The 25,204-nt window shown below is 38.4% G+C and overlaps 2 protein-coding genes across 4 annotated transcripts in view; one reads left to right on the plus strand and one right to left on the minus strand.

The window, feature by feature from the left end:
- spg11 (SPG11 vesicle trafficking associated, spatacsin) overlaps window positions 1–18,578 on the minus strand; it is a 51,650-nt gene extending 33,072 nt beyond the window's left edge. For all 3 annotated transcript variants that reach the window (XM_017725271.2, XM_017725270.2, XM_017725269.2), the window contains exons 1-11: window positions 18,083–18,578; window positions 17,648–17,823; window positions 16,632–16,859; window positions 14,082–14,280; window positions 13,629–13,766; window positions 11,976–12,349; window positions 11,243–11,388; window positions 10,944–11,076; window positions 5,049–5,204; window positions 3,997–4,166; window positions 1,637–1,813 (exon numbers count right to left, since the gene is read on the minus strand). In XM_017725271.2, the coding sequence (XP_017580760.2) occupies window positions 1,637–1,813; window positions 3,997–4,166; window positions 5,049–5,204; window positions 10,944–11,076; window positions 11,243–11,388; window positions 11,976–12,349; window positions 13,629–13,766; window positions 14,082–14,280; window positions 16,632–16,859; window positions 17,648–17,823; window positions 18,083–18,297 (2,112 nt within the window). In that variant the 5' untranslated portion in view covers window positions 18,298–18,578. The remainder of the gene's footprint in view (window positions 1–1,636; window positions 1,814–3,996; window positions 4,167–5,048; window positions 5,205–10,943; window positions 11,077–11,242; window positions 11,389–11,975; window positions 12,350–13,628; window positions 13,767–14,081; window positions 14,281–16,631; window positions 16,860–17,647; window positions 17,824–18,082) is intronic.
- An 815-nt stretch (window positions 18,579–19,393) lies between these two features.
- Window positions 19,394–24,823, plus strand: ciao2a (cytosolic iron-sulfur assembly component 2A). The gene is made up of 5 exons (XM_017725272.2): window positions 19,394–19,648; window positions 19,935–20,099; window positions 23,377–23,426; window positions 23,768–23,813; window positions 24,068–24,823. The coding sequence occupies exons 1-5, from the start codon at window positions 19,543–19,545 to the stop codon at window positions 24,166–24,168; spliced, it is 468 nt and encodes a 155-aa protein (XP_017580761.1). The 5' UTR covers window positions 19,394–19,542; the 3' UTR covers window positions 24,169–24,823.
- The last annotated feature ends 381 nt before the right edge of the window (window positions 24,824–25,204 follow it).

Consider the following 25,204-nt stretch of genomic DNA (forward strand, 5'->3'; position numbering starts at 1 on the left):
TTGCTTAAAAATGTGGATGATGCATCGAGTGCAACCAGCACGTCTGTAGCCAATCTCGGTGTTGAGTAAATCCAATCAAATGTGCTTTTCGGTGTTTGTGAGAGACACGGAAGTTGTGAGAGGTTGAGATTGAATAACACAGTCGGCAAAAAGTGCAACGAACTCAGTAAAATCGTTTTGCTCACTCTAGCCAAACAAATGCAGCTTGTGGGTGCAGTTTGAGCCCTGCCTGAAACATCACGTCCCTGGTAAGAGTAAGGGTTCTGTGTATGGGAGCAAAAAGTGGTTTGAACAAGTTCAGAATCGATAGTAGCAGAGCTTCAGTGGGTGCCAACTATGCAGTCAAGACTCCAGAAAGCAGGAAATTATTTGTAAAATCAAAAACTTAATGTTTTACTTGTAATAAATAAGTTGTAGACAATTTCTGGTCATTTTCACTTCTCATTAAAAGTACAGATAGCTGCCGCTTGCTACTTCCAAAGATCCCACTGCTCTGCAGAGTCAATCAGGATATACCTGCATTCAACACATCCAACTTCTGCTCATTATTGCATGAAATACATTTTTGGTTGAACAACAAAATTAAATAAAGATTTTAGCATTCATATACCCTCACTGTTATTGTTTTTTACAAATTAGTGACAATTTTACTGCATGACTGCCCAGACACTATGATATTTTTTAGCCTGTCTAGGTATTCTAGCTTGCACTCATATACTAAAAAGGAACCCATGTGACTACTACCTGTTTGTTTTATAAAGAAGTGTGTAAAGGAGCCCCCTTTTGAGCTTTTTCTTAAAATGTAACTGATGAATAAAAGTCATCATGAGCTATTTAAGTGATTCATTTTCATCTGTTTAAAGATTAAAAGATGTTTAAATTACTATTTGTTTACAACGTATACAGTCTAAAGCTTAAAGCATGTTATTGTCTGTAATGCTTTAATATTAATTTAATGTAAACTGTAAGAAAGAGTCGCATTCTTGTACAATTTCACACTACAAATAAATCAATACCAGCCCCAAATATTGTTTTTTAGTGTCCTTGATTACTCATAATCGGTAGCGTATTGGCCTGAAAAAACAAACGGCAGTCAACCCCTAATTTGGCACAGTTCATTTTAGTTTTTGCACTAAAAGAGCACTGTAAGTACCACAAATGCAATGAGCAATTACAGACCACAGATAACAACTGTTTTCTAATTTTGCTTTTGACTTTGGAAACTAATAGAAAATGACATACTCTACTATATAAGGGACAGATCTCACTTTAAAAAGGTCCCTCTACATCTGTTGACAAAAGCTGGAGCTTCAAATAAAAAAAACTGGTGTGCTGATAAAGAAAAGAAAGTCTGGGCCAATGGTGGATAGCTAAACAGTGGTTGGAAGGTTGAGAAAATAAGACCGCTTGGGATTGCCCAACTGGACTATACATCATACATTAAAGACTGATATTGAGAGCATAACTTTGACTGTCCATAATACAATAAAAGCACTCAGAGAAAACAAATCAAATTTAATTATCTTTTCATAAATAGTATTTCCCTATTTGATTGTGTAGTTCTGTTACCAATCTAGGTGGACCCAGGCTATGAACCTAATGCATGCAGGTGATATACCCAGGTGTAGGTGTGTACCATATTAGTGAGCAGTGCAGTTGCCTGCTGCAGGTCTCTTTGTGTGAGGCAGGAGAAGGTCAGGTTCAGGCCAGTTCTCCTCAGCTCCTCCAGTTTCTGCTCTGGACAATTACGTCTGCGCAGATATGCCTGTGCACGCAGGATCTCGCTGCACAAAACTGCGTGCTTCACCACCTCCTGAAACACAGACACAAATACATAAGCACACCTCTGAAGAATATTCTAAGAACTTCTGAGACTTCAAAATTGCTTCTAAAGACATCTCTCAAAAACACTGAACTATGATGTATAATCCCATTTACAAAAAAGTTGGAATGCTGTGCAGAATGTAATTTAAAAAATGCAATTAAAATGCAAATCATGTAAACCATATTTGTAAAGTACTAGTAAAAATACTACAAAAACTATATAAATGTTGAAACTGAATTTTTTTTTTTTTTTTTTTTTTAAATATATGCCCATTTTGAATTTGATGCCAACAACATGTTCCAAAAAAGTTGGGACAGGGGCATGTTTACCACTGTGTTTCGTCAGATCTTCTTTTAACAACACTCTGTAAGGGTTTGGAACTAAGGAGACCAACTGCTGTAGTTTCGAAAATGAAAAGTTTTTCCTGTTCTTGTTTGATACGATTTCTTCTTTGCATTTTAGAGTTTTATCTTGCATTTGTGGATGCAGCACCAAACTGTTTTCACAGACAGTGGTTTTCAGAAGTGTTCCCGAGTCCATGCAGTGATTTCCACTACAGAATCAGGTCTGTTTTTAAAGGCAGTGCGACCTGAGGGCCCAAAGATCACGGCTAGCAAATACTGGTTTTTGGTCTTGTCCCTTGCATACAGATATGTCTTTTAATATTATTATGTACTGTAGAAGATGAAAAGCAAAGGTTCTTTGCTATTTTATGTTGAGAAACATTATTCTTGAATTATTGCATGTTTTGATTGTGCAGTCTCTCACAGAGTGGTGAAAAGACTCAGCCTCTCTGAGATGCTTTTTTTTTTTGTTTATACCCACTCATGTTACTGATCTGTTGCCAATCAACCAGCAGGTGTTTTCTTTTTTAGCATTACACAATTTTACCAGCCTTTTGTTGCCCCTGTCCCAACTTTTTTGGAACGCGCTGTTGGCATCAAATTCAAAATGGACATATATCATATATTAAAAAAAAAAAAGAAAGAAAAAAAAAGAAAAAACAATAAAATGTCTCAGTTTGAACATATGATTTGCTGTTTTTGTACTATTTTCAATTAAATATAGGGTTTAAATGATTTGCACATCACTGCATTTTATTTTTATTTACATTTTGCACAGCGTCTCAATTTTTTTGTAAATGGGGTTTCATTTTGGGGTTGCATTGATTATATTTTTGCTGGGCTTTGGGATGAGGTAAAAACCAAGCACACTGCACAACATAGCACCACATAGCAAAGCACTACTAAAGAATACCTATTATGATATATTATTAAGAATACTATGTATTAATTGTATTAACGTTTAATGTATTAACGCCAAATTACTGAGGGGCGTGCTGAGTAATCGAACAGCGTTCAGACTCCCCTGAATGCCGGAGTGAGTCAACACAGAATGTTGCCCCCAGCATGCACACCTTCATTAAAAACAATGGTTTTGAATTTTAGTGTGGTGTGGGGGGGCCTTGAGGGTACAACATTAGTGCATCCTAGAAGCAACCTTACGTTAAAGTGATAATTTGGTGGCAAATTTAATTTACACAGATATCCTGCAGTAATCCTACCACAACTTAAACTTGCAAATATAGAGGAGGCCAAGTGATTGTGTCTCTTCATAGTTATATCTAAAGGCATGCACCAGTCATGAATGTTTATGGCTTAAGTGAAGTCTGATTTATTTACAGTGATATTGACTGATTTTAGGCCCAAAAGATGACACTGTGTGTGCTAATTGAACACAGGAAACACACTATTTACAGCATTAGCCAAAGTTGCAACAAAATAACATTGTTTACTCTTTTATGGGCTAAACTCGTATTTTAAATGTCTACACGAAAAAATAAGTTATCTATTTAATTAACAAATTAATGAAGTGCTACATCAAAAGTAACTCAACTGGGTATTTAGCACAGTAATTATGTCTTGACATTTAAATAGAGCAGCAGTATTCAATTACAGCAAGAGTGCATTTAACTGCTTCATGTTGAATGTTCATAAGAATGAAACAGATCAAACAAAATAAAAATAATAAACTGGCTGATTGCCAGTTGCGTGTCTGTAGCAAAAACCTTCCAATTCAGTTCCTGGTCAATTTTTTTTTTATTGTGCTTCCATAATGTCCATCACTTTATAATTATATGTATGTATGTATATAAATAACATGGCTCTGACCTCTACAGACAGTGATTCCCACTCATCCTCCAAGGTCATATCGGGTGAAGGTTTAGGGGCAGGAATCTGATCACCTCCTACCAGCCATGGGTACTTCCTCATGTAGGTGCGCAGTTCAGAGATATAACCATTCAAGATCTTTACACACTCCTGCAGATTGGCATCCAGCTCTACAAGAGCATGACAAGAAACACAGCCACCAGATAAAGACACTAACAGATTCGGCTTCTCTGTGTTTGATTACAAGACGTTCTTCCAAATCTTTATCCCTTAAATGGCTGGGTTTACCTGCATGTCCAAACCTTTACTACACACTTCCACAGCTTACAAATAATTCAGTCAGTTTGCATTGTAGTCTATGTACTTACAGAATAACAAGCCTTAAAAGGGGTTTTCATCAGTTTCTCAAAAAGGTCTACATAATTCAATGGTTATAACACAAACTAGGCCATTCAGACTGTTTTGTTGTTCAAGGGAAACTTGAACCACAAAACACTGTGAATGGCCTAGTTTATGTTATAACTACTGAATTATGAATCAGAATTGCTCACAGTGCTGGTGACAGGAACCAGACATGCAAAGTTTATTACCTCTAAAAGCTACATAACTAAAAGTAATAAAAATGGATTTCTGTGCTGCCTGATGGTGGTTTTGTGTTAAGGTTTGGCTTAAAACATTTGTAATTCAATTACGTCAAAATGTTTTTAGATTTAACACTATTTTAGTATTAATCAACATTATATATAAAAATAAATAATAAAACATAATAAATAAAAATAAAATGGTGGCATTTGCTATTGTGGTAGACATCACTATCCCTGGTTCTTCTGACCAAAAATGTTAATATTAATATGTTAATGTTGTCATTCTCATCTCCATGATGGAATCTTGCAGACATTTAGAAAAACTGGAGGAGTTCTCCTTTAAAATGTAAGAGATTTAAACAGGTAAATTATGTTTTGATACTGAGCACATTCTTTGGTAGAACATATGACTGTGTACGGGTATTAACATAGACACCAGTGAATGAACAGTGTGTCTGTGTGTGTTACCTGGCGTGCTGCTGAGAATGACTCTGATCTGCGTATTGAGGAAGTTGAGGGTGATGTTAAGTAGCTGTTCACAGAATTGTGGACTCTGAGCCTCGGCATATGTGTCTCTGATAGCAGAGTGAAGAAGATCCAGCGCTGGACACAGATCCTGGGCATCTTTCACACACACACACACACACACACACACACACACACACACACACACACACACACACTTTAGATTTATTTCAAACAACATTTATGGTGACAGTGACACTGCAGGACAAATGCTATGCCATGACCTTAGAACATGAGAGTCAAACTGGCAATGTGGGGTGGCAATGACAAGATATCATTATCAGAATAAATTTAGTATTTAGTGCAGTGTAATATGTGAAATGCTGAATAAAAATAATTGTATTGGTCATTGTTTTTGGAACAACTGGTTCTTGTCTGTTCCAAATTAAAAATAAACCCTCAGAAAAAGGAAATATCCTGATTCAGGTCATGAAACTGTCTTGCCGTATTGTATTGTTAGATTTTTTACCACACTGCCCATCCCACGTCAAACTCATTTACACAGCAAGCAATACTGACAAAATCCAATACACAGCACAGGCAAATATTCACTTCCCTCCAGCATCCTTTTCTAAAAATTAAATTACATGACAAATGATGAAAGAGATTAAATTAATAACCTGAACCAGTCACATCAGAGTTACAGTGATACCAAACATCACACTTGGAGAAACTCATTACATTTATCAGCAGGAAACTCAAGAGAATGTAACTAGGCCCTGAGTTTTTATTATAAATTACATGATGCACTACATATGTTGGGATCAACTTCTTACACTGCAAACATATCCTAATGACATTTTTATTAACTTTATTTTTATTAACATGAACTTTATTTGATAGCTCTGTACTCTTATGCAAGGTGAAAAAAAAACAGAGACCGTACAAGGTGTAATTCTTATCAAATGGAAAATTTAAGCCTCCACGCAGCAACTGAACGCACGCCCGAGAGAGGTGCAATTTCACACTACTTGATTCTCACGTTTTGTATTGCTTTTTAAGACCGTTGTTATTCCAAAGATAAGCACATGTAATTCTGCATATCAGATCAACATACTGATGTTGATCTGATTATTTTTAAAGCCACTGCAGCACAACCACAGCATTTAAGACCTCTACAGCAATTCTTGTCATGTTCAAGATGCTGTGATGAATTTGTCGGGTGTATAATAAGATAAGAAGTGCGATTTGGTTTTAGCCTGTGACCACAATGGAGGCAAAGAGCATTCTGAGAAACAGATACAAGCCAAATTGGAGTTAGAAATGAAATGCAGGCTGAATTTAGCACAAGTGCTCTGAGAGGGAATACACCATTGGGTATGAAGTAGCATGAATAAAGGGCTGGACAATATCTCATCTGTGAAAATACACTGTGATACTGAACTACTGTGATATTGCTTTTCAGTTTTAGTTTTCTGTATACTTTTAGTAGCATTGACTGAAAAAGCAATTTTTTTTTAAAACAAAGCTTTTAACTTACCATAACTATAGAAATATGATGAGATAAAATGATTATTGCCTTATTCCACAATGCTGCTCTCATTTTATCTCCTGTTATGCATCCAGCACATTTCTTTCCTTCACAGTGGTGCGCTTTCATCCCTCCCTAAAAGACCAAACTCATCTATTTTATTTTGCTCTAAATTTTCAATGAAATCCACTGTTAAAAAGACACTTTTTTTAAATTCAATAAATGCATAATGTTTCAATGAGTAAACATGTTAAATATTTGTGATCTCAACATTGACCAAAATGAATGTGCTTATGTTTTGCCATAACCGAGCAGCTCTAATTTTCATCAATATATTTCATTGATAATGAGCATAATATTCATAAGTGTAACTGTTGCCATGTGGTTTAATTTTCGGTTTTTTTAATTTATTTGTGCACTTTACTACTGAAATCTAGGTGCCTGCAATGTATATCATCTACCGGGTGTTTCAGATTTTAAAAAGACAATTAAAAATACACAATGGCTGTTAAAAAAAAAGGTTTCTGTTCTCGAAAGGCACCTTGTGTTTGGTACATAATTTTGAAGAAAGGTCTACACCAGGTTTGTAAGGCCAAGCATTCAGTAACAGTATTCATGAAGGATAGGCTCATTGACTTTATTCACATTAACTTAGTCATAAATAAAAAAAATTAAAAAAATCAATAATGCCCAGTCCTACAGAGATATATAAACAAATATTTTAAAATCTTTTGATATTTTATTTTGTCTCCTACTTTTTCCAGACAACAGCAAAAGTTCTCCATTGAACTGAGAAAAAAACTGGATTCTCATACATTGAATGTACTGAGGTTTTAGATTAAGTGTTAGAAAAGTTTCAAATGGTAAAGAGTAACAATTATTTAGCATAAATGTCTTCAAGCATAAGGCTGTTATATTTTTGTTGCAAGTCCAACTACAGTGGCACACTTGAAAGAAATGGCTAATAGACTTAGTAATTCTTACCATCTCCTCTAAACGAGACACCTTCAACAAATCTTTAATGAACAGACAGACCTTTCATTTTCATTGATGTTTAATATTAGTGAAGTAGTCAGTCCCTTCCTGTTTATGCAGCTCACTGTCACAATGTGTCACGCAGAGCTAATCAAAGCCATATCTGGTGTCTTATGATTAGGTTTCACTGCTTAATCAAGTGTGTAATTACCATGCTCCTTTCTGATTAAAGCTGCTCATTATGCACACTGACAAGTAAATCCCCAGCTAATACATTTTTGTTAGATATGAATCACATTCTGTCTTTCCTCTGACACACTGATGATGCAGAGTGACTGATCTGGGGTAATACAAGGTTACACCAAGCATGAAAGAAATACTACTAGCTAGAAGCACCAGACATGTACACACCTCATGCTTATTGTGGCAGCCTATATAGCTGACTGACTGATTAGCAAGTGTTGCAAGCCCAGTATAAGTTAGAGAAATGAACTAACACTTCAATAACATGAATAAAATGACCTTCAGATGCAAAGGCACGTAATACTGTAGTTCAGCATCTCTGCATTTGAAGGTCAAAGTTTCGCCAAAACGTACTGATAGTATATGAAGTCAAACCAAAAGAAAAACAGATGGAAAAGAGAAGAAAACTGAATGGTTTGATGACTGTAAAAAAGACATTTCTTGTATACCAGTTAGTGTACCTTTGGTCATTTGATTTTCATTTTAAAATGGGAAAATAGGTCAATTCTCATCATTATTTTATAGTCTCACAAACTAATCATAAAATAAACTAACAAATAAACAATGGAATAAGAGATTGATTTGTTTTTTATCATCTAACTAAAATTTCCTAGCACCTCAACTGTAAATAAACAAGCAGAGTACATGTAAGCACAGAAAACATGTTCATTAAATACATGCCACTGTTAAAAACTCTAAAGACAGGAAAAATCAGGCATGAGTGTTGAGAAGATAAAACCAAAAACTTTTGGTCTGGCAAACAAACAATATGGGGAAGTAACTCCTGCACTGGACTTCTACCATTTAACAGAGTCCCCTTTAAGTGCATGTGCGTCCTGCAGGCATATGGACAGACTACACTCACGATTTCTGTTGTGTTTAAGTGTAAATAACAGTTAATCTTCAATGTCTACTCTCCCTGATAAAATCTTCCCTGTTGAACTTTAACAGTTGGATACTTTCTACATGCTTTCTAGGGCGCAACCTACACACACGAAAAGGTGACCAGAATTAATTTAATCTGCATCTCATTAAACAATCTAGATTTTTCCTAGCTAGATATCACTTAGAGAAAAGTGAAGATGAATTGTTTCAATATGACTTCTTCAAAATTGTACAACCCCAATTCCAATGAAGTTGAAACAAAAATAAAAACAGAATACAATGATTTGCAAATCCTTTTCAACCTATATTCAATTGAATACACTACAAAGACAAAATATCTAATGTTCAAACAGATAAACTTTATTGTTTTTTGCAAATATTCACTCATTTTGAATTTGATGCCTGCAACACATTCCAAAAAAGTTGGGACGGGGCAACAAAAGACTGGGAAAGTTGAGGAATGTTAAAAAAAAAAAAACACCTTTTTAGAACATTCCATAGGTGAACAGGTTAATTGGAAACAGGTGAGTGTCATGATTGGGTATTAAGGGAGCATCCCTGAAAGGCTCAGTCGTTCACAAGCAAGAATGGGGTGAGGTTCACCACTTTGTGAACGACTGCGTGAGCAAATAGTCCAACAGTTTAAGAACAACATTTCTCAATGTGCAATTGCAAGGAATTTAGGGATTTCATCATCTACCGTCCATAATATCATCAAAAGATTCAGAGAATCTGGAGAAATCTCTGCAAGTAAGCGGCAAGGTAGAAAACCAACATTGAATGCCTGTGACCTTCGATCCCTCAGGCGGCACTGCATTAAAAACAGACATCATTCTGTAACGGATATTTACCACATGGGCTCAGGAACACTTCAGAAAACCACTGTCAGTGAACACAGTTCGTTGCTCCATCTACAAGCGCAAGTTAAAACTCTGCCATGCAAAGCGAAAGCCATATATCAACAACACCCAGAAACGCCACCGGCTTCTCTGGGCCCGAGCTCATCTGAGATGGACTGACGCAAAGTGGAAAAGACGAGTCTGACGAGTCCACATTTCAAATTGTTTTTGGAAATCGTGGACGTCGTGTCCTCCGGGCCAAAGAGGAAAAGGACTGTCCGGATTGTCATCAGCGCAATGTTCAAAAGCCAGCATCTCTGATGGTATGGGGGTGTGTTAGTGCCCATGGCATGGGTAACTTGCACATCTGTGAAGGCACCATTAATGCTGAAAGGTACATACAGGTTTTGGAGCAACATATGCTGCCATCCAAGCAACGTCTTTTTCAGGGACATCCCTGCTTATTTCAGCAAGACAATGCCAAGCCACATTCTGCACGTGTTACAACAGCATGGCTTCGTAGTAAAATAGTGCGGGCACTAGACTGGCCTGCCTGCAGTCCAGACCTGTCTCCCATTGAAAATGTGTGGCGCATTATGAAGCGCGAAATACGACAACGGAGATGTAACACTGATGTAACACAGTGGTAAACATGCCCCTGTCCCAACTTCTTTGGAACATGTTGCAGGCATCAAATTCAAAATGAAAGAATATTTGCAAAAAACAATAAAGTTTATCAGTTTGAACATTAAATATCTTGTCTTTCTAGTGTATTCAATTGAATATAGGTTGAAAAGGATTTGCAAATCATTGTATTCGGTTTTTATTTATGTTTTACACAAAGTCCCAACTTCACTGGAATTAGGGTTGTATTAAAAGTGGTACTGAAAGTCCAGCAATTATGAGAGCTAAGACAACAACCAAAGTCTTTATTACACCAAATTAAGCTCATTGTGAGTGTCACTCTGTCTTTAGGTCCTGTTGTGCTGTTTGCACCTCCACAAAATGTAATACATCATGCCAATATGCCAGAGCAAAAGGAGATGCACCATCGTCTTTTTTTTTTTTAATTTACTTGAATTTACCTTCATGCCTGATCTTTTCTGCCTTTGTAATATTTAACCGTAGCATGGATAAATAAAACACCCCTTTATTCCACTTCTGTTTGTTTGTTACTTGATTTTGATTAGTTAGTAAAACTATGAAATTAAGAGCTATTTTGTGATTTTTCCACTGAAAATAATTGAACCAAAACCAAGAATCGACCCATTTTCCTGTTTTTCAATACAGGAGTTTGAAAATACCCAGATACCCAAAATACCCAGATCCATGCCTGCTTGCTATACATTTTTTCAACCACATAACTTTTTTGAACATTGATTAAAAATGGGAAATTTTCTCTTAACATACAAAACAAAAGCTTACTCTTTAGCTGCATCTGTGTTGAGCTGGCAGCTGACTGTTCATGCATACTGTAGCCTGTTGGTGGGCAGAGAATATTTTCTTTGCTCTTCAAAAAGAAATCCACCATGTCCAGCTGCCGATTCTTCAATCCTGCCTGGAAAAGAAAGAAAAATATTCTTCTTGTCTTATGCTCCTTAATGACAACTACAAAACATTGAAGAATATTCTACCTAATATACCTAATATATACCCAATACCTAATATTATACCTAAACATATACCTATGTTTCTGTGTGTTTGGGTGAGGTGTTTGTGTGTACCTGCAGGGCATGAATGGGCATAGAGCAGCGCCCCCAAGCGTTCAGATGGCAGAGAGAGTCTGCCACGCCAGCACTGCCAAACACCATTAATCTGTTCAACAGCTCCTCCTGAGAAACCGTGAAGAGCACCAGAGACAAGCCTGATGCTGTAACACATACACAGACACAAAGCGGCACATCACAAGTTCAGTCAGGCCTTCGACTCTCTCCATTATTATAATAAGATACTCTGACCATGAAATGCCAATAAAGGTGCACATAGGTGAAAAATTAGGGATCTGTGATCGGAATCAAATTGGCAGATAGTTGCTTTTAAAAAGAACACTATCAGTGACAGATATTATCAGTTTAAGATATTTAGATTAGACATGGTCACAGATATATAGATTTGACCAATATGTCAAACCGATATTTACTGAAGCGAATGTTTAGGTGATGCTGGACTAGTGTGCTAAAATTTATATTTCATTCTTTTTATTGTATTTGTAATCGTAAATAAATGTTATGTTTCTGTATAATGATAACGAGTTGATATAAGGATTTATACAATGTAGAAATTGAGATATCTCTCAGCAGATATGAAAATATGTACACAAAAATATCGGTTCCACAATTCTTATGAGTGCATTCCTAACAAAAAGAAACCGGATAATCATGTTATAACTGAAAACAGCACTGAGTGCTGTGCTTCCAATCTTTTGGTTCATAGCTGTTTGTAAAAGCAGAGCTTCACCTTTCAGTATCAGAGAGAGGTGTTCCTCCTCTGACCGCTGAACAGGTGCTGCAGGGGCATCTATGCAATGATACGTCACATTTTGACTCTCCAGATCCCAGTGAGCCAGAGTGGTACTGCTGTTTCCAGCTGAAGTGAAGGTAAGCACTGCCGAGAATTCTGAGACATTTAGCATGGCTGGTGTGGTCTGTTCAGATACAATGAAGGACATCAGGACGCCCCCTGCTTGTACGGAGGGTTGACTGAGCTTGGCGGTGGCAGCCATTTGACGACACTCTGAGTTGGGGACGTCTCTATACCAGGGCAGTCGGCCCGCAGGGAGTTCTGGAGCTTTAGCTCGCTTATACAGCAGCGCCAACTTCGCCTCCCATGAGCTACACAGAAAGGGTTAGTTAGAAGTGAGTAATATGATTATCGCAACATACTGCTTGTTTACTTTTCTTTATCATGTATATCATGAATACTTCTGAAACACTGAACTGCAAATATCAAAAAAAGACCAATTTAGATCATTTTTGACCTGTAAACAACCAATGTACAGTGAACTATGTTGTAACAACAAGTAGCTGATTAGATGTCAGCCCCTTATATCATTCTCATGAGTTTATTTTATCATTTGATTGATTTGTGATTTTCACTCCCGTTCTTCCTTAAACAGTTTATTTTTATATAACCTGAATCCAGAAATATCATTGTACTAATGTTTCTCATATGTTCTAAAGTGTTTCCAAACCTCAGAAAAATCTAGATATGGTAACACATATTGGACCAGATTTTTAAAAAGTTGGTGGCAGCAGCGCATGGCCATGGAAAATGTGCGCAATAGCAAACGAGAGCTGTCCACAAAGTCTCCATGGTGGTGATTAGCTTGGCAGTATCTCTTTAATGCATATTTTCACTACGTTCTAAACAAGAGATAATCAGAATTGACATGTAAATGAGGTTGTATATCGCTGTTGTCGGAAGAAAACCTCGTATCTCCAAAATTGGAACTCTACAGGAGAGAGAAAAAACATACTGTAGTTTTAATGCAAGTCAATGGAACCAGACATCTTTCCAAGTCATTTTGGGCTGTTTCTTCTGCTCCATTCATCATGAAATTTACACACAACGTAAAGGGCAACAGGTCCTTTGAAATTATGTCGAAAACTAAAAAAATGACAAAAATGGACATATGAGGTTTTCTTCCGACAGCAGCGATATATTAAAAGACCCACATCAAGTGAAGGTCCAATCTGCTGCCAACAAAAATAACAAAAACAAAATTCTTAGAAAAACAACTATGAGCATTAAGGGATGTGCTGACAAATAGAGCAAATTTTAATAAGCCAAACAAAAAATAAATAGTTTAACAAAGATGCTCTCAACTTTTAACTTTAATGTTTTTCTGATATTTACTATAAAAAAAAAATGACAAAATGAAGAAATGTTAATTATAACATCAAAAAATTACATTTTAATTGTTTCTCAACAATGCAGCACTTCACATCAAACCACTCTGATTTTTTTTTACATCCAAGCAATTACTTTTGGAAGAAAATGAATGTAATTCCCCATTAGAATCCAACTTCGTTCCAACCTATACTGCTTCATAAATAAACAAAGATTTGCTTTCAAAAGAAAAGGCATAGGTAATGGTCTAAAATCCCTTACTGGTCAGTTTGGAAGTGAGTGCCCAGTACAGACTGACTGTACGCTGAGCTGGTGATGCTGTCCTGGTCACAGGGCTTTGTGGGCATGAGAGGACGGAGGCTGGGAGACTGCTGGCACTGCAGCTGATCTGGATGAGCCCTGGGAGAAGAAATGAGCCAAAAAATGCCCTATAGTAATATCAGATATATCAAGACTGAATATGGAATAAATAAGTTCATTTCGATTGTCACATTCACTGCTACACAAAATTTTCTTTAAAAACAACAGCATGAACATGATTTTCACTTTACAAAGTGGCACACATAAAAGGATCAAATAAAACACTGCAAAGACAAGAAAACAAGGTAGAGAACCTAACAATAAACTGGTCATTTGGTCAAGCTGGGTTTAATCCTAGCTGATAGCCCTAAGCTACTGCAGGAGAACTGTCTTTATAATAACCACTAAACACACCTGAAGTAGTCATTGAGGTCGAATGCCAGCGCTTGGTTTTTGCTGGTAGCAGCCACAGCCGTGCTGAGATCTTGTGATATGTTTAGAAGGCTGAAGGAGGAGAGGGATGTCACCGACTCCACCTCTCTCTGTCCTGATTTGTAGTATTCAGGAAGATCAACTGTGGCCAGATGCTTCCCTTCAATGCTGTCAAACACATCTGACATGTAAAGTTAAGGATATATCAAACAGAATTGTGCAGTGATGGAATTCAACAAAATCATGTGATGACTGGGGAGCATCAAGCAGAACTTCTGTTCTAACTTGTGTATATCATCTCATCTTCTTCTTCTTCCTCTTTCGGCTGCTCCATTTAGGGGTCGCCACAGCGGATCATCTGCCTCCATCTTGCCCTATCCACTGCCTCCTCTACTTTTACACCAACCATCTCCAGGTCCACCTTCACTACATCCATAAACCTTCTCTAAGGTCTACCTCGTCTCCTTCTACCCGGCAGCTCCATCTAAAACATTCTTTGCCCAATATATCCACTATTCCTCCTCAACACATGTCCAAACCATCTCAACCTGGCCTCTCTGGCTTTATCTCCAAACTGCTCCACCTTCACTGTCCCTCTGATCTGCTCATTTCTAATCTTGTCCATCCTTGTCGCTCCCAACGAAAATCTCAGCATCTTCATCTCCGCCACCTCCAGCTCAGCCTCCTGTCTTTTAGACAGAGACACAGTCTCCAAACCATACATCATAGCAGGACGCACTACTGTCTTGTAAACCTTCCCTTTCACTCTTGCTGCTATCCTTCTGTCACACATCAGCCCTGACACCCATCTCCACCCACTCCATCCTTCCTGCACCCTCTTCTTCACCTCTTTTCTACACTGTCCATTGCTCTGGATGGTTGACCCAAGATATTTGAAGTCATCCACCTTTACGACCTCTACTCCTTGCATCTTCACATTTCCACCTGCCTCCCTCTCATTCACACAGATGTATTCTGTCTTGTCTCTACTTACCTTCATTCCTCTCCTCTCCAGTGCAAACCTCCACCTCTCCAGATTCTCTTCCACCTGCTCTCTACTCTCACCACAGATTACAATGTCATCTGCAAACATCATGGTCCATGAAGCCTCCTGCCTGACCTCATCTGTCAACCTTTCCATCACCATTGCAAACAAGAAGGAGCCATTTGTCACTCCAACTGCACACCTCACCACTGTCTCACTATCCTCATACATGTCCTGCACCACCCTAACATACTTTTCAGCTACACCTGACTTCCTCATACAGTACCACAGTTCCTCTCTTGGCACCCTATCATATGCCTTCTCTAGATCCACAAAGACACAATGTAGCTTCTTCTGACCTCTGTACTTCTCTACCAACACTCTCAACGCAAAAATTGCATCTGTGGTACTCTTTCTGGGCATGAAACCAAACTGCTGCTCACTGATCTGAACCTCTCGCCTTAGCCTTGCTTCAACAACTCTTTCCCATACCTTCATGGTGTGGCTCACCAACTTTATACCTCTGTAGTTACTGCAGCTCTGCACATCACCCTTGTTCTTAAAAATGGGGACCAGTACACGGCTTCTCCACTCATCAGGCATCCTCTCACTCTCCAGGATTTTGTTAAACAACCTGGTTAAAAAGTCCACTGCCTTCTCTCCTAAACATCTCCATACCTCCACAGGTATGTCATCTGGACCAACTGCCTTTCCATTCATCTACTTTAGAAAAAACTGCCTTCATGTTTGTTTGAATTTATTCTAATTTTTTGTGCTTTTTTACATGCAGAAACACGCTTATTAGTTATAAACAGTTTTATATATAGTTTTAAACAGTTTGCTTAAGTGTCTTTTGCCAGTGTAGACATAAATGAAAGTTTGGATACACCTGACTAAAAAGGTTTCAAAATCTTAGATATTTCTTATCTAAAGGCTTAATGCTTGAAATTTGGACAAATCCAAATAGTGAAGCTGATACGTTAATTTATGTTGGCCAACATGTGCTCAGCATATGTACCATATTCAAAAACGAGAATCTTCTGCAAGCTTGTTGGAAAAGCATCTCAGAGTGCGTAAAGCCGCATCAAGCCACATGAAATATTTATGTTTTTAAAAATGTGAGAAAGTTGTGATTTGTTTAACATTACTTTAAGATCACTTCATAAATTCCATATGTAATATGCGATTTCAGTTTCAGTATGTTCACTGTTACACTAAAATGCAGATAATAGAAAAAAATCTTTAGTACTTTTGACTGGAAATGTATGTGTGTGACATTACAGTAGAAAGAAAGTGGGTAAACAGCAGCAGGTATGACTCTCTTTAGACAGCCAAATGCCTCCCTATCTAATTACTGATGTATTGGAGCAGTTTAATACGATATAATAAAAGATAATATTGGTTTGGAATAATTTCACATATTCATATAATCTCAACAAGAGCACTAGATTGTCAGAATGTCTGCTAGCTTAAAAAGCCAAAGATCAGTTTGACATGCTTTTTTTCCCAAACTGGAAACGTGGATGACAGTTAATCAAAAAGGATACATATAAGTCCAGCGCTGGTCAGCACAAACAAAGTGCCTCTGCAGAGCTGATAGTCAGTGCATGTTTCCTGAATTGCAGGTGGTAGGCTGATTAGACAGGAAGAGACAGTCTCTGGCTCTGCAGTGCCCTCCAAATACAGGAGCTGTACCAGCACACATGTGTTTAGCAGAAGGAAACAGCGGCCATCGGTGAACAACAGCAGCTTTGTGCAGGCCAGCTCACTTGCACCTGTAGCACAGAAAAAAAGCTTAGACAAAATACTTTGCCTTGAGAGAACAGCAACTAAATACAGTTAATCAACTTGTAATAGCTGTGAGAAAATCTAAGAACAGGCTGAAGTTAAATCTGCAGCAGTAATTTGAAAATATATCCATCTATCCCAATGAAATGCATGTAGAATGCTGAAATAGGAATCATAATTTTATCAATAAATAACTGCTTAAAAACTTAGACATTGGACAGATGTTTAGATTTGACTAATATTTCTAAATGATATTTGATGATGTATTTATTAGGGGTGCAACATTGTGATATTGCAATGCAAATCTCTGACAATGTGCATCATCTGTAATGCCATAGAAATATGTTATATACTATATGCCAAGTAAATGCAGTCTCAATTTTCTACATTATGTAAATGTATATGTATCTGCATCAAATGTACATATATGTACACATGTACAAACTTCAGAACCGATATCAGCCCACTAGTCCCATAACTGGTGCATTCCTAATTATACCACACAGCATATGGGTGTCCACTGTTATTCGTCTAAGGTCCTCTGTGGCTGCAGGTTTTCATTCCAAACAAGCAGGAGCACATGTGATTCCACTTATTTAATCAGTTGGTCTTTGCTAGACTCTGTTAGTATGAAATCCTGCATCCACACTGGCCCTGCAGATAAGACTGGACACCCCTGATTTAGAAGGTCAAAAGTAACACAGAACTGAATTGTTTAAGAACATGTCACGGTTTAGTGTAAAGAAAGTGTTTCTTGTGCATTAATCTCACTCACTTGAGTCCTTCTGCTTGACAAGCTGCAGCAGGCTGTGTGCTGGGTATTCAGAGAGAGGAGACAGCTGGCTTTCTTGACCAACCTCATGCAGTCGGAGTTCACCCTCTGGTCCCACAGTCAGGAGTCTAGGGTTGGTATCAGTGTTACTTCGCTCTGTCAACACCTCCCAGAAAAAGCTGTTGAGTAGAAAACCAAAAATCAATTTACTTGAAACATATGAACTTCCTCGCAAACAGAGGAAGACATAGCACTGATTACAAAACAGACAGATATTCTTCTGCAACAGCAAAGGATCTATGTGTAATAGACAAAGCAAAAATAGAAGGAGACAGTGAGAGAGAGGGGGGGGGGGGAGAAAGAGAGAGAGAGAGGGGGGGGGAGGAGAGGAGAGGAGAGGAGAGGAGAGAGAGAGAGAGAGAGAGAGAGATTACTTACTCTGTGTATGAGTCCTCCAATATATTCACCAGACTGCCGCGCTCAGCAACATCACTGACTGACAACTGGCCACCACCATTCAGGCAGCACAGCAGAGAGCAGCCTTTAGCCATTTTGGCTTTAACAATGTTCCCAACATCTTTACAGACGTCATTTTCAGGTAGAAGTGCAACTTCTAGAGACTTCCGTACTCGAGCTTCAGGCCTGCTTAACATTTTTGTGAGCGGGAAATAACATCAACAGCACAACTCACAGATTTCAACTCTGAACTCTCTCCCTCTGTCGCCGCCCCGCCGGATAAATGACCTGAAGCAGGCCAGCTCCTCTCCCGGAGTCTGACACGGTCTTTCACATTCTCAGAACAGCTGCGACGAACAGGCCTCGCTCAAAAGTTAGTAAAAAGTACAAATAACGCAAATAACGCCCTGTGGAAGGGGAATACAAACAGCCCTCAGCTCCACCACATCACTGACATCACTGACTATCACGTGCAGTCGGCGATCACATGACGGAGAGCAGCCAGTCACAGAGCGCCGCTAAGGAACTGAAACCAGGCCAAAACAATCAATCATAGTGTGAGCAGACAACCCCGAAATGCAAGACCGTATTAACAAATTTACAGAGACACTGGCAAAGAATATGAATCAGTTATACACAGTGATATCTTTAACATTATTATTATTATTATTAACATTGATCGGAAACAAAGACAAACCATGTTTTTGTGATTAACACGTTTTAAGAGACAAAAGACAAGACACAGAACGCAACCGTAACAGACCACCCTACGGGCCAGTGCTGCTAGCCACAGCAGCAGCAGCAACAATAAGTACAACAACAGTAATAAAAATAACAATAGTAATAAAAATAACACACACACACACACACACACACACACATTTTCAAAGCCGCTTCTTCCTCAGGGTCGCGGGACAAAAATAACAATAAAAAAATAAGAAAAGGAAGAAGGTTAACAACAACAACAATAATAATAATAATTATTATTATAGTAGCTGGTCTGATCTTCTGGTTATGCATTTCATATTCAGGTATGATGGATTATGTACACCTACATAAACATGTCTATTGTCAGAATAAAACCTGGTATCTTCAAATCAGCTTTATTATATTTTACATAGGTTGAAAATGCCAACAGTGTTCACGTGTCAAACTTGAATGAATACCCCAATAGAAATGGTTGAAAATGTCTATAATAATAATGACAACATTAATCATCATCATCATCATCATCATCATCATCATCATCACCACCATCATCACTCCACAGAAACCAAGAGAAGCTTGTTCTGCCCGTTGATCGCGCGGCCATCCATTGTTGCTGTCTGAGCGGAGTGCGGAAGCGCGGCTGTGTCGCCGCTCTAGCTGCTCTAGCTGTTCAGGTTCGAACCGGGACTCTCAAAGTCACACAGAGCGACGACGATGATGGGGTCAGGGACAAGATGGAGATCCTCTCTAGCGTTGTGAATAAGGTGTTTCAGCTCTCCAGACTCTCAAAGAATGTCCAGAGGACCAGGAGGATGGAGGAGAAAGCTCTAGAGGTTTATGGTGAGTGGAGCGGCGGAGTTAGCAGGCGGCTAACGGCCAGCTAGCGCAGCCTCAGCACAGAGCAGCGAGTTCAGCTTCAAAAGGAAACACATCAGCACTCCTTACCATGAATAATACTCGGTGTCGACTGCACACACGGACGTTTTAGGGCCTGTACTCGGTCAGCTAACTAACTGTGTCCGGCTGTGCTTTTGAATACTTCATCTTCAGTAACAGTTTGAACTGTTTGAGCGACATAAAGACCTGGTTTTCGGGTTTCCCACAGTTGTCCTTTTCCTCCCTCCAGATGTAATTCGCACTATTCGGGATCCAGAGAAGCCCAACACCCTGGAGGAGCTGGACGTCGTGACTGAAAAGTGTGTGGAAGTTCAGGATCTCGGCGATGATGAATATCTCATCATTATCAGGTTCTCCCCGACAGTACCGCACTGCTCTCTGGCCACCCTGATAGGTGCGTGTGAGAGATAAGGCGAACTGCCGTTTGGCACCCTCACATACCAGCAATGTGCCGAGTCAGCAAAGAGATTCCTCTATAAAGTTTGATGCATAACGACTTATAAGCTTGTAGAATAGACACCGGGTACTTCTGCAGTCCTGCAAAAGTATGGAAACTAAAAATACTCATTTTTAGACCTGAACACGTATAAACATCCAGAAAAGTATGGATATTTTGTCATCAAAGTACTTTTTGACATTGTAGTAGTTTTATTAGTATTTCAAAGTTAAGGACTGAATTCACATACATAAAGGAATCAGTAAAACGGTCCATGTCATACACAAACGTAAAAAAAAACCCATTAACAACAAGACTGCATGGATAAAGGAGCGATAGTAACAGACTAGTCCTCACCAATGGAATATTAAGCTTATGGCTGTTGCCATATGAAATAAAAGTTGCAGAGATTGAGCAAACTTTAGGCAAACCTGTTTTCACCTTTTTGTCAAGGGAGGGAATACCCAGGATATTGAGGGAAAGCTGCTAACTGGCATTAGATGTCACAGTAAGGATGACACATGCCCTCCTTTGCACACATTCCAAGTGTGCTGATAAGGAATGGGCACAGCATGTCATAGAGGGACTGCATACTCCAACACTGGTTTAATGTGTCCAGTATAAATGACTAATAAACCAGTTTGCACAACTCGGAAATGTTTGATGCACTTGCAGTCATAGTGCTTACCTCTGTCAGAGGCCTCACTAAAATCAGTTCAAATCACTTTTATTGTCGCATCACATTTACACAGTTGCCAGGTGAGTGAAACACCGGTACAATATAGAAAATATTAACATTATATAATGTTAATTACATTATAATAATTATGACAAATGTAATATTAACAATTAATTATATAAATAATAATAGATGATAACCCCGCGACCCTGAGGGATAAAAGCGGCTTAGAAAATGGATGGATGGAAAATAGATGATAATAATATTAGTTATATAAATATAATATCTGTATAAATCAGTAGCTACTAATGAACATACAGAAACAAGTTCTTCTGTATTCCAAGTCGAGGTGTCTACCAAGTTAACAAGGGCACGAGTTGTTGACGTGTCCTATAAAAACCCAAATTGTCTACACTTTTAAAAAGTTGGTTCGTCAAGGGTTCTTAAGATAATGTTTCTATGTAGAACCATGGTTAAAGGGTTCTCTGGATGGTGAAATAGTTCTTCAGATTGATAGTGAATGTGTTGTATATAGTTCAGTATAGAACCATTAGGAAAAGGGTTCTTCTTTTGTTTCACCCTCGTAACAGTAGAAGAACCCTTTTGGTGCTATATATAATAATTTTCAAAACCAGAACCATATACAGCACACCAATGTGAAGAACCATTTCACCATGCAAAGAACCATTTAATCATGCAAAGAGTTCCTTAAGTTTTCACGGTTCTGTATAGAACCATTTTCTTTTCTTTGAAGAACCATCTTTTTTTTAAAAATAAGTGTAGGATCAAATGTGATGTCCTTAAGCAGCCACTGAAGGGCACTATATTCACTTGTTGCCATCTGGGTAGTCAAAGAAATTGGTCTTGGCTGATTTAGCTGTGCAAGCCATGTTTGTGGTTTAGGGACAACCACTGCTGATGCTTCTTTGCGCTAAAGGGTCTGAGACCCTCTCTAACAGAATCACTTAAAATATGGCACAATGGGACGCTGATCCCATAAACCTCTTCAAAATTTTCTGAGGGATTGTGTCTGGGCCAGAAGCTTTTAGAGCTTATACAGGTCTAAGCCTTCTATGCACTTCCAACACACTAAGGGTGGGGAACTGGGGGGTGGGTCAGTTTCAGATCCAGGTATATGTATTGCTTGTTTACTTTTTTTATTTTGACACACAGACGTCTTCAAATCTGCTGGAATCCAGGTTCCAGGTTGGATTTTGTAACCACTAAATGGTTGATGTGATTGGCCACCTAGTGTCATACCCATGATTACAAAATCCAGGACTGGAAAGTGGATTATAGGTCCAGATTTGGTGACCTCAGCTGTAGTGTTTCACAGTTCTGACGTAGGCCAATTTGGTGCTTAATGATGGGAGTGATCCATGGTGTTTCAGTTGGATGAATGGAAAAATGTCCATTGCAGTGGTTAATGTCATATAAAAATCATTGGTCTTTGAAGTCGTATCTTTGGCCATATAAACGTCAGACCAGGTGTTTGATGTAATCCAATTTGCAAAACTCTTTGCTTTGTGTGTTGATGAGGCTCCTTTAACAGTCCAAAGAACAACATCATGGTCACTGCATCCTATAGGTGGTGCGACAGTTGCATGCATACTATATTGGTCACGATCTTGTCTACGATGGCATTACCTCCTGTGTTATCTTTAACCTCTTTGACAGCAAACTTTCTCAGTGCAACTTTGAATGTTCAGGTCTGTTAAAATCCTCCAGTAGGTCAGGACCTATGTGAGGATTCTTTACCTCAATGTTTTGAGTGGTATTTTGTAGACAGTCTGTTAACAAATTGCAGTGAGGCGGGTTTGGAGGAGAGTGTGGGTCTGGAATCCAATTAGGTTTTATCCATGCCTGTAGGCGTTTTAATTTGTGTGGCACATTAGAAGTTCAGAAAGTTGTGTACGAGGTAAAGAGTATATACAGAGCCACATCACCTTTTGCTGAACTCCTGAGCTGCAAAAGCACACTGTAACCCCCTACATTGAACGTAGAGAGAGGGGGGGGTGTATGTCTGAAAATCAGGTTTGAGTGACAGCTGCTACGTCAACTTTATGAAAATTACAAAAACAAATAACACAGGAAGGTAGTGGGCATTTGGAGCATTTGAACTGAGGTCATACCATAGAGAACCAGTACTCTTTGCTTTGTAGCGTGGTCTGATTGACACAGGTCTTCTTCCATATGTGTTCTTAGTTGTCCTTTGAATGTTTACCCCCTTTTACTTCCTCTTGGCCTCAGATGAAAAAAAACTTGAAGGTTCAACAAATACTTTTGAGATTTTGATTAAGGGAATCTCTTCTAGTTTTTAGATTATAGAGATTTTTGGATGAATATATTGCTCAGTATATAAATGTAGTTGAAGTCTTCCTTTGCATACACAAAGTGTAAACTTCTCTTGATATGACCATTTTTTTCTATTGGCTGCATAATTTGCAGATGAGTAAGCATAAAAGGGAAAAATAAAATCTTTATTTGTGAACATGCCACCTGACAGGTCAACACAAGTAGTGCTTTGTTTACTTTCTTCATGATGATGTCTTGCAGGCCTCTGCTTACAAGTGAAGCTACAGCGATGCCTCCCATTTAAGCACAAGGTAAAGTTCAAAGGTTTAAACATAACAAATTACAACCGTCTCTCCCCACTCATTTCCTTGTCATTGTAGTCACTATTTTTCCTGTTGTCTCCAGGAACATCAGTATTGTTAAGCTAGTTATGTGATGATCCCATGATCATTTCTGTGTTATTTTTAGCGTTCCGTAATGAGGAAATTGAGATGGCAGTCAGTTTCATAGCACATTACTTCTTTCTCTCCATGCAGTTACCTTTTAAAGAGATGGAGTAGTTAAACATGGTTCATGGAAATGCTCAGAGAACTTGCCTGAGTCTTCTTTTCTGTTCCAGGTATTACATTTTCTGATCTTTATTTCTTCACAGTTGGAAATTTATATTACTGAGGGAACTCATTCGACTGAGGAGGACGGTAAGTGTGAAACAAAACCACCTTCTTTTGTGTGTGCAAGTGCACAGAGAGATATCAAACTCCAGACTAACTGTGGATCTGATTTATCCAAATGATATCTTTATTATCGTCATGTATGTGCCTTTGATAGAATTATAGATCTTCACTCATCTCTCCTCTTATCCTTGTCATCTCATTATGAGATTGTATCTACTTAAGATGGAGCCTGTGCTTTAGATGGGTATTAATTGATGTGCTTTGTTTTTGTCATGCAGTTAACAAACAGATCAATGATAAGGAGCGCGTAGCGGCAGCCATGGAGAACCCTAACCTGCGGGAAATAGTGGAGCAGTGCGTTACTGAGCCTGATGACTGAGTCTTTCTTACACAAATACGGCCTGAACGACTACGATGCTTCTTTGTATTAGCTTTTAGAAGTGTGCTGAAGGGTGAGTGATGTGATGATTGATAGAGGGTAGCTCTATCTCTGTTTACTCTCTGCTTTCTCAGCAAGCAGCAGATGAGGCAAAATAAAACCCAGTGATCAATATAACACCAATAAGCCCTGCCTCGTCATGATGGATCCTCTTCAGGGACTTCACTTAGCCTGCTGAGCTGGATGGAAAACGGCTGCACTGGGATTTGTCAGATGTCCCAGGAGTGATGGGACAGGAATCCAGATGGAGGCTAAGGTCTGCATTCGTTTGTCAAGCTCCAGTTTGTTTGGCTTTTTGATATTCTAACTGAGTTAAAGGTCGCTGGTAAGGATAAATGTTTTCTCAGACAAAGAGCCAAAGCGGTGGAAATGTTAACTTCCTGTCAGGTTATCACCAATCATGAGAAAATGTAGATGAAAACTGTAGCCTTTTTTCTGTTCGCTGGATGTTTGGGCTGTTTCTATTGTCACTCAACTGTTCAGGTCAACATCTCTGTTATCTTCCCAGCCTCCACTGTATCATCGTAATAAAGGTGTTGAAATTCCCCAGCCATAATTTTATATAGTTTGCTGTGCTGGAAATTTCCTGTCGTCATTTTTCTGGGTCAATTGTCCTCTTTGATTGTGTTCTTTCTTCTTCTCATTCAGCTTTTATTAAGAAATCAACTTCCTTATTGAAGACTATTTTATAAAATGTAAATATATTTGATATGTTTCAAGATTCAACTGTCAAAAGAATAAAGTCTTTTATTGAAAGCTGTTTAAAAACTCGTTTTTAAACTTGTTGATCTGTGTGTGTGTATTTGTATATGTATGTATGTGTGTGTGTATATATATATATATATATATATATATATATATATATATATATATATATATAATATACATACACACATTTATATATGTATACACACACACACACACACACACACAATTAATTAAAAATGTCTTGTCTTTTATGTTGTGTGTAGATTTA

The sequence above is a fragment of the Pygocentrus nattereri genome, chromosome 11 (assembly GCF_015220715.1).
Source record: "Pygocentrus nattereri isolate fPygNat1 chromosome 11, fPygNat1.pri, whole genome shotgun sequence".
Taxonomy (NCBI): Eukaryota; Metazoa; Chordata; class Actinopteri; order Characiformes; family Serrasalmidae; genus Pygocentrus; species Pygocentrus nattereri.

What these genes read in the sequence shown, in the direction of transcription:
- ciao2a (XM_017725272.2), top strand. Translation starts at nt 19,543, where the DNA reads ATGGAGATCCTCTCTAGCGTTGTGAATAAGGTGTTTCAGCTCTCCAGA. An exon ending in CTCTCTGGCCACCCTGATAG is followed by an intron (nt 20,100 to 23,376) that starts GTGCGTGTGAGA and finishes GATGTCTTGCAG; the next exon opens with GCCTCTGCTTACAAGTGAAG. An exon ending in GCCTCCCATTTAAGCACAAG is followed by an intron (nt 23,427 to 23,767) that starts GTAAAGTTCAAA and finishes ATTTCTTCACAG; the next exon opens with TTGGAAATTTATATTACTGA.